This window comes from Rhododendron vialii, chromosome 7a (assembly GCF_030253575.1).
Source record: "Rhododendron vialii isolate Sample 1 chromosome 7a, ASM3025357v1".
Lineage (NCBI taxonomy): Eukaryota > Viridiplantae > Streptophyta > Magnoliopsida > Ericales > Ericaceae > Rhododendron > Rhododendron vialii.
The window spans coordinates 6678141-6688081 of record NC_080563.1 but is presented as its reverse complement, the minus strand read 5'-3'; the positions used below and the strand labels follow the sequence as shown (position 1 = coordinate 6688081).

The 9941-nt window shown below is 38.2% G+C and overlaps 1 protein-coding gene across 1 annotated transcript; it reads left to right on the top strand.

Moving 5' to 3' along the window:
- Positions 1-5633: 5633 nt before the first annotated feature.
- LOC131334338 (secologanin synthase 2-like) lies at positions 5634-9197 on the top strand. Its single transcript, XM_058369299.1, has 5 exons — positions 5634-6090; positions 6433-6656; positions 7428-7672; positions 7910-8294; positions 8454-9197. The coding sequence occupies exons 1-5, from the start codon at positions 5781-5783 to the stop codon at positions 8883-8885; spliced, it is 1596 nt and encodes a 531-aa protein (XP_058225282.1). The 5' UTR covers positions 5634-5780; the 3' UTR covers positions 8886-9197.
- The last annotated feature ends 744 nt before the right edge of the window (positions 9198-9941 follow it).

The following is a 9941-nucleotide window of genomic DNA, read 5'->3' as shown; positions in this document are numbered from 1 at the left end:
CCTATCGCGCCCCCCAACGCCGGGCATTTCATTGATTTTCTCTTTTAGTACTAATCTTTGTTTTGCAGGTTTATGATGTGTGTGATGTTGCTGGCGTCGGTGTTGTAATGGTTTCTATTAGAATTTGTTGTTTGTCCTTTATCTTGGGTGTGTAAGCTTGTTAGGTCTATGTTCTGTTAGAGGTGTATGGTGTGGGTTTGCTTTGGTTTTTCTTTTTCCTTTCGGTGGTCTTGTATAAGTGGATGTGTGCTACTCTTTATTTATGATATGATATTACTAGCGCATACCCGTGCCTGAAGGCACGGCTCAAAGAATGCGGCATGGGAATTGGCTTTTAGTGTCGTTACTCTTCAGCAAAATCGTGCCCATGGACACACACCCATATAACTTGACCCCAACACAAATCGATTTTTAATTAGTGGGGACCGCTTCGACTAATCTAAAATTCAACAGCTCCATCGAGAGTCAGTCACACTCACACTTGAAGTGAAATTAACTACAAACAATGTCATCTTAGCCTAAACGTAATGTGATTGCACGTTCAACAAATCGTATACAATAGTAATTACAAAACCAGACACAACACCAGTGAGAGACCCATCTTCGTCCTCTAACCTATTAAAACACAATCAACTGTAATAAATTTCAAACCCCAATTTATCATGACTTACATTCGAATCCTCCTTTAGATTCTCACCCGTTCTAAGCCACTTCAACCCATTCGTATCTCTTTCCACTTCTTACCATAATCAAATCCTCTATTCTCATCTCCCTCTAGTAATAGCAGGAGGACCTCACATCTTGCAATATTTCTGCATGAAAACAGAAACCCATTGCATGTGATCCTTATGCACCTGCCCACCTCCGTAGCTCTCTCATGCAGTTTCTCCCATCTGCAACACCAACCCCTGCTTCATGACCTAATAAAAAGAAATTAACAAAACTAAGAATATTATCAAAATAAATATTTTATTTGTCCTACCGCATATTAATTTGACGCAACATCAAAAAAGCAACAAAGACACAATCTTCAATTAGAATTGGAATTCCCATAAGAAACTGGAATAGAGATCATGTTGGTAATGAATCTAATGAGACAAAAAAATTATGTTTACCATAGTATTAGTTTCAAGCAATGAGTTTCACTCCATCCACAACTCGTCACTTCATAGATTAAGCTAAGCCATGCAAATTTGAGCCAGTATGTACATAGATGCCTATGAAAAGGTGTTTTGGCACTTTTGACGTACTATGGCGTGGCAACGGAAAACACAGCTGGCAAAGCATTTTGGTCATTATATTCCAACTAAATGTATAAAATATGAAGGCAAGCAAATTCAAAACAAAAAGGTTCTAAACGGTATCATACCACCAAAAACTAATCCTTATTAGACCACCAAAACCTCAGCCATATGATTTCTCTTACACCAAAAAAAACCATTTGTAAAATAAATTCATGTATGATATTAAAACTTCGAAGTCCTGACTGAATGTAAATGTAATACAATAAGGAACATCTCTACCTAATTAACTTACCGTAATACAATGGAGTCTTCGGTCAAACTACAAAATTAATGCTGAAAGCCATGTACGGAAATATAGAATCGCAAGACCAAAACAATTCAGTCTTAATGTACACTCCAATTACTTTGTATTTAAAAGAGTTCCAAAATCTTTAGCAAGATGTGGGCACAAAACAAATTAAATTTCGAATTAATACGAACTATGCCTTCAAACTGAGTCGTCTCAATACCTACATTAGGAAGCATTTCTCTGACAAATCCTCTAAAGTTGGATTGCCAAATCTGTTTATTTCATCAAAGCCGTGATCAATAAAATAACCCTCCTACTGCAGTACACTAATTAACTCATGGCCTTTCATATGGCACCATTATACATGGCCTTGCTATGAAAAAACATAATGTTTAATTAGTTGGCGACAAAGCGAAACTATATCAATAAAATGCAGTGCACTATAATAGTGATTACATAACATAAACATAAAAATATCTCACATACCTTGTTCAAAGATAAGTTTTCGGTATATACATCTGGATTGGGTTTCAGTAGTAATGGTTGTTGAAGACAAATGCTAATGAAAAAATTGGAGTTACAATTGGAGATCTCTTGGAGTTGCAATAGGCAGTTCCTAAACGTGGTTTGAAGGGGATAAAATCCTACGGAGGATTTGTGGATGCTTTTCCGAAGGCCAACTCTTCATTTTCAAAAAAAAGGGGGGGGGGGGTGGTTCGGGGGTGGGGAACCGGCAGGTTTTTTAAAAATACTAAGGAGTACATTTTACAAAACCAGTGGAACCAAAGATGTCTTATTTCTAAGTTCATTTAGTATCTAACTTATATTCAACAATGTCCGCCCCACAACTTACCAAACGAAAGAAATATTAAAGGAAGCAGAATAAAATGATAAGAAATATTGGCATATGAAAATTCTTTTCATCTTTCATTCCCAATGAGAGGTTCCAGGAGACACAAAGCATTCAGTTGTAGCTTTACTTCAACTCCGTTCTTTTTAGAACCTTGTATACCAAAACAAACATAAATTTAGTGATTCATCACAGTGAGAGTTCACAAACATAAATCAAAAAATAAAGTGGGATTGCCCCTGGAGAGGTAATATGTATTTAGAACAAAAACACGTTGTTTGTTTGACTTCAGAAATTTCAAATTGATTCTCACCTAATTGCCCACTGATAGTTGTCTAATGCTTTCATTGAATATTCGGCATAATTTCACACATTTTTAAGGCACAAATAGATCTTGTTGCTCTAAATATCCTACTTTAAAGATGAATCATCTAATTTCTAATTTGGATTTGAGAGGCTTCGTTCCAATCATAGTCCGATTTTAGATGTTTGACTTGCCCTTTTCAGTACCTAGTCCGGCTACTTTTTTCCATGATTTTAACGAACACTTTTTTATGCCCACAAAAAAAAGAGGTTTCATTTTTAGCACAGATATCACAGCAAATTCCATATACTTTTAGCCCCCACCCCGAAATTAATTATTAGTCTACTTGAATTACCTGTTTGGTTGGTTAAAATTGGGATACACATCCATTCCGCCTCCTGTGACCTCGCCGGACCCTTTAAACCCTTTACTCTCTCTCATTTCTATTTTGAAAAAAAAGAAGAGAGAAAGTAGCTGATTGGAATTACCACAGAGGGAAAAAATCATATTCATTAGATCAGCCTCCCCTCCCTTTTTTGAACAACATCACTAAGTTTTGCAAAACACTCTTATTATGAGAAATTCATCAAAGATGCCTTTTATATTAAAAATCACATGCGAGTACACTTATCAAGTCTCCAATAAAATAACCAAACAAACTAACCCTTTGTTAAGGTTAATCTTAACAAAGATAAAATTACGGAAGAAGACCACCGGCTATACTCCAATTAAAATTGCAAAAGATAAAATTAGAAAGGAAATAGAGCTAATACTACCTAATCAAGAACTTAAATGTTTAGACAGCCAAAATGAGTTCTTCACCAAGGCTTTTTTATCACACATAGCGATCACGTCTTTTTATCAAAGATGTGTTTTTTTTTTTTGTCTACATTCAAAAAATGAAAAAGCAGATTTAGAAGAAATAAAAAATCTCACCAAACTAACCGTCTACCTTCAATATAGTAAAAATTCATAAGCATGCGAATGGATAAATGTAAACAAAAACTTTAAGTGTACCTCAATTTTCCTATAAACTTGTTAGGTAAACCTGTTGCAAAACAAACTCAAACATCATAAATTAATTTAGAAATAATCCTTACGTAATCGAGTTTTGATGCGATTAAAAAAAAAGACCTGAACAGAAAGACCCAAACGGGAGCACCGGAAGAATAGAACTTTGTTGCCATCGACGTTGTTGGATGAACTCATATTCATGTTGCAAAAATGTGAACAAAAAACCCTAACTGAAGAGGTAAAGTACCTCTCAATTTTTGAACCACGGTTTAGAGAGAGAGAGAGAGAAGGTTTCAAATTTTGAACCAAAAGGAGAAGGGAACAAAATTAGGTTTTGGAAAATGAAATAAAATTAAATCAAAATCATATCTCAGTACTGATTCATCTAATTCTATATCAGGGAAACATTTAAGACTAAAAAAGGAATATAGAATGGAGGGCAGAGATTTATGCAGAAGAAGGGGATAAATCTAGAGCGTTGGTTGTCTATTGGATTCAAACACAGCTCTGTTTTATTATATAGATGTTTGTGTTTTGATCAAAAAAAATAATTGAATTCTTCGCCTAAGCAGCTCGATCCAATATGGAATGAGTGGGTCTAGAGTCTTTATACATATCTGAGCGGCCCAATCCCTTTCATGTGTAGGAGAAAATCCGTCACAATGAAGACAGACTCAACAAAAATGTTTCAACGAAATGGGTGTGAAATGGGTAAGTGTTGGGTATGAAATCTCAGATTAGTTAGATACGAAATGAGTGTTTTCGGAGCTGAATGAATTTCGGGCAGAGGGTCTTCCGAGGCAACTGAAGGGCCCCTCCTTCGCTCATTGAACTTAGACGCTGCAGCTCAAAGGTCGATGAATTTTGGCTAGTTAAAAACCCCCCACAGTGTGAGGTTTATGGCACAATTCAATTGTGTAGCTTTTCCCCGATAGCTCCAGGGTCTCACCATGGTCACAAGAGATCATTCCCGTTTCCTTGGTCTATACCAGTTCCCCAATTCCGGATAGAAACTTTTTTGTGTTTTTTCCTTTGTGTGAGCGAGAGGCAGACGCTAGTTCTGTTCGCCAAGGAAGTCACCGATGGTGTTTCGTAGATTGTAGTTCTAGCCGTTTTATATGTCCTAAAAGATAGACGCCGGTCAACCTCCAACGCACTCAGTGAAGGGACGAATCTGTTTCAAAGAGATTGTGTAACAGGGCTCGGTTCGCTTATTTGTTTGTTTCAATTCGTCGATGTGTAATTTCAAGTTATATTGGAAATGAAATTGTTCTCTGAATCTACCGCTTGTGCTTCGATTTTTCCAAGAAAACCTCGTCCACTATAATCTCAGATTAAACCTCGTATGGTACGTCCACTATAATCTGTATGAACAAATTAGGCTCCGTTTGTTTCGATGTAAAATATTTTACATGTAAAATATTTTTTCAGAAAATAAACTTCAAATTATTATTTTCAAAATTCAACAAAATAGTGTAGAGATATAGGGGTTTAAACGATGGAGAGATCTGAGATTATTGGAATCGAACGTGAGTCAGGACTAATGATCTAGAAAACGATCGAAAAAACTGAGCAGTAAGAATTGCAGTAGAAGGTAAAAGGCAGAGGGTTCATTTCAGAAAATAATTTACGGAAGATTTAATGATAAGTCATTTTTATCCAATTGATGGAAAATGTTTTACATGTAAAATGTTGCCTCATTTTTTACACAATCAAACACCGAAAAATAGATAAAATATTTTACCGTAAAATATTTTACGTCCAAACAAACGGAGCCTAAACCTTGCACGTCCACTATAATCAGCATCTTTTGCTCTACTTTTTTTGTTTTTTTGTTTTTGTTTTTTGAAAAGCTGATCCACTCATTCAAAGTTGGTTTTTTGTATGTCATGGCCAGGCACCATTATTGCCCTAACTTCCTCTATCTTCTGTATTTCACTCAATTTATTGGCTCGTGATCTCTACTTCTAATCTATAAATAGAGTCTCACTAAACCATTATTTCTCACACTCAAAAACACCAATCACTCTCTCTCTCTCTCTCTCTCTCTCTCTCTCTCTCTCTCTCTCTATTGTAGCCATGGAGATGGATACAATGGTTGCTTGGTCTGGGCTTGCGGTTCTTCTCGTAATAGATTGGAGGTTGGCCTGTCTAGCTGTTCTTACAATATTAGCCTGGAGATTCTACTACTGGGCATGGGTTACCCCAAAAAGGATAGAAAAGCTCCTGAGGGAGCAGGGCTTCGACGGAAACCCCTACAAATTCTTGGTAGGAGACATCAAAGAATATTCCCAACTCCTCAAAGAAGCCCACTCCAAGCCCATCGACATCGATGACAATACCTTGCCACGTGTCTATCCTATTGTCCATAAATCCATCCAAAAATATGGTAAAATTCAAATATTTAGAATTGTACTTAGCTACTCCGTATATAAGAATTGTTGTCAGAAAAAAGATAGCTGACAAGCTAATTATGAGATACTTACAGTTCAATAGAATATAATAGGGTTCTATCACTATATATATCAACTTTCATCTTAACTATTGATAAACGAGACCAATGTACCCCAACGCTTGACCAAGTACATCATAAAGTGTTTTAATTCGTTGAATTATGCTGCAACAAATTAAGAGATAAAACAAAGGATCTCAGAAACACTAAAGTGATGACAAGATGCTATTAAACTTGGTAAATCTCGGTTTCATGATTATATATGTATATGATGTACAGGTAAGAAGAACTTTGTATGGTTTGGAAGAATTCCAAAGGTGACAATACTTGATCCTCAACATGTAAAAGAGGTCTTGACTAACTACAAAACATTTCAAAAGCATTTTGCAGCAACGAATCCTCTTTGCATGCTCTTTCTAACTGGAATTGGAACCCTAGAGGGTGACAAATATCTTAAACACAAGAAGATTATTGCCCCTGCCTTGCATTTGGAAAAGTTGAAGGTACTAATTCCCACTCCTCAGGATGTGTAAAACTTCATTCCGCCCAATGGTACCATATGTTAAATATTCGGTGCAACCAAAATGACATTTTGTGACGGAACGATGTTTTCCGCTAAAGTATCAGATTTCGTCAGCAAAAGTATTAGCGATGAGATGTTTCGTTGCCTATACGTTGTCGCAGGGGTGTGTCAGATTTGGTGACGAAAAAATTGCATCGCTAAATGTAACATTTTGGCAACGGAATTATTTTCGTTCCTAAACTGGAAAATGAGTTTCAACTTTGCAGTGCTCCTATTCAAAGATCAAACTCACGATCTCTAGTTTCCAAAAGGTACTCTTTCAACAACTAAATATGTGTTTCCTCAACAAAATATGTACATTATTTCCTCACCAAAAAGGCACTTTTTGGCGACGAAAAAAGGGTTTCCTCTCCTAAAGGAACTCATTGTGTGACAAAATCCTCTTTCCTCACCAAAAAAGTCTCATTTGGCGATGAAATTCGATTTTCTCATCAAGGAAATCGAATTTCATCAGTAGGTTTTGTCGCCAAAAATCATTTTTTTTTGTTGTAGTGGTCATTGTATTGAATGATACAACTCTTAAGTTGTGGTCATGTTTAGAGCTTACAGCAAGAACACAAGACCTTTGGATTACTTTTGGGCGCCGTTGGCCGGTGACAATCTTAGGGGACTTAATTCCATACTGACCGTTGATCGTTTTCCTCAGCTATGTACTACGTTTTTACTTGTAAATTTTCTTGTTTTGCTGTAGGGTATGGTAAGTGACTTTGATGCCGTATACAGCGATCTGATCGTCAGGCTTAAGAAGATGACCGAGTCGACCGGGTCCGTTGAGCTGGACGTGGCACCTCTCTTTGAGACCGTAACTATCGATGTGATCTCGCGCACTGCGTTCGGTAGCTCCTATACCGAAGGTCAGAACATCTTTGCGCTGATCAAAGAGATGAGGAATCTTACCTTCGTGCTCCAGCGCAGACCAAACATCCCCTACTCTCAGTACGTATAGCACGTAACTTTCTTTTCGCGTTAGCTGTTGTCGTAAGCAAACAGGGAGTACGTACGGAACCAAAATTTTGATACGAGATCAATCCTCGTGAAAATAACAGAGTTTCACCAAAAGAGATCGCAATTCTCCGATTTTCACTCCTAGATTTTTTCCGTGTTGTAACCGATTTGCATCACCCCTTCTTCTTCTTCTCTTTTTTTTTTTCTGATGATTTTATTTTTTTGTAGTTATTTGCCTACTCGGACGAACATAAGAATAAGGCAAGTAAACAAGGAACTAGATGATTACCTAAGGGACATGATCGAGAGAAGGATGAATGAAATGAAGGGAGGAGCTGCCACAAAATCAGATTTACTTGGTCTGCTACTGGAATCAAATTTCCAGGCAATAAAACTAGGGAATGAGAGTGCTGGGATGTCGATGAAAGATATCATCGACGAGTGCAAGCTGTTTTACTTTGCCGGGCATGAGACTATCGGGCTTCTGCTCGTGTGGACGACGGTGATGCTGAGCCGGCATCCAAAGTGGCAGGAGAGTGCCAGAGAAGAGGTTTTCCAAGTTTTGGGGAAAGAGAGGGCACGTACTTATGATGACCTTAGCCGCCTCAAAATCGTGAGTATATACTTATGTATTTGCCTTTCGGGTTAGGATCCTCTCCGGTCCAAATTTTGGACTGGACGAGACAAACACGTTTGGTGACTGCATGGTGTTTCAACCAAAACATTTTCAAAAGCAAACTAAGAATCTTTTCTTTTCTTTTTTCGCATGTAGGTGACTGCGATTCTGTACGAAGCTCTGAGGCTATTCCCGCCAGTGCCAGATCTCAGCAAAATCACGGTTGAAGAGACGAAACTAGGGGACCTAACCATCCCGGCCGGCGTTGTCGTCATGTTGCAAACAATTGCGCTTCACCGCGACAAAACCATCTATGGCCCCGACGCGATGGAGTTCAACCCCGAGAGGTTTTTCGAAGGAGTAGTGGCTGCAACCAAGGGTCAATTAGCGTTCATCGCCTTCAGCTCGAGCACTCGGGCTTGCCTCGGTCAGGTCTTTGCCTTGACCCAAGTCAAACTGGGCCTAGCAATGATCCTCCAACACTTCTCTTTTGAGCTCTCACCATCTTATAAACATGGTCCCAAAGTCGACTTGGTTCTTACCCCTCAATACGGCGCCCCTATCATCTATCACAGGCTGAAAAAATAAGTACTTCATTTCGCGACTGGCTTGCCTTTCTACTACTAGTGTGTAATGTGTTTGCAGAAGAAGCTAGTATGATGGATCTAGAGTGCGCGCGTTTTCTGTATGTAATGTTGTTGAAGTCGTTTTCATGAATGTTTCTGTCGGAATAACTGAATAAGTAGCGTGGGAGTGGTATTTGTCTTGTGAAAAAAATAAAATTTGGACTGACATGTTGTCTTATAATTGATGATAATGTCCATGGGTAGAGCATAGTTCCCCTTTTTCCTTCTATTTGTAGTAGTATATCTTTTCATGATATTCAAGTTCCTTTTCCTATATCTTTGCTATTAATGTATTATGCAAGATTGTAGAATTGGCATTTTCACCCCATTAACCGGACAAGTTTTTCCTATCATGGAAAAACTCTAAATTCAAATCTTGATGAGGGTTATAATTTTGGGTCGATTTGCAAAGTTCAAATCCAAATCTTTACAGTTGAACTTATAGATTCCAAAAAAATTGGGATGGTTCAGTGCTGGTGCAAACCTCACACAGAACACAAGGAGTTTTAGGTGGTTGTCCAAACTCAAGTACTTTCGCGGGGAGGAGGAATTTCACTATATTCGTACGGTGGGAAAGATGATTTGTAAAATGGCAGAGGAGAGGAGACACTTGGCTCACTATTCTCAACTCGCCTCTCTTGCTCTCACCTTCACCAGAGCCCCGGCTCGCTCGACTACTGTCCCTTTTAATCTATGTGGCAACTACACTATGGGCGTGGAAATTCTATAACTGGGCATGGGTGACCCCTAAGAGGATTGAAAAAGTCCTAAGGGAGCAGGGATTCGATGGAAACCCCTACAGATTTTTGGTTGGGGACCTCAAAGAAGCCCACTCCAAGTCCATTGGCATCGACGACAATACCGTTCCACGTATCTATCCTATCGTCCACAAATACATTCAAAAATATTGTAATTTTGGCCCCATTTTTGTTTGTATTTAGCTATACACATGTTTCTACTTTGATAGCTGAAAAAACCAAGCGGCGACATACAATTAAGCAGTGATATCAACTTCCAT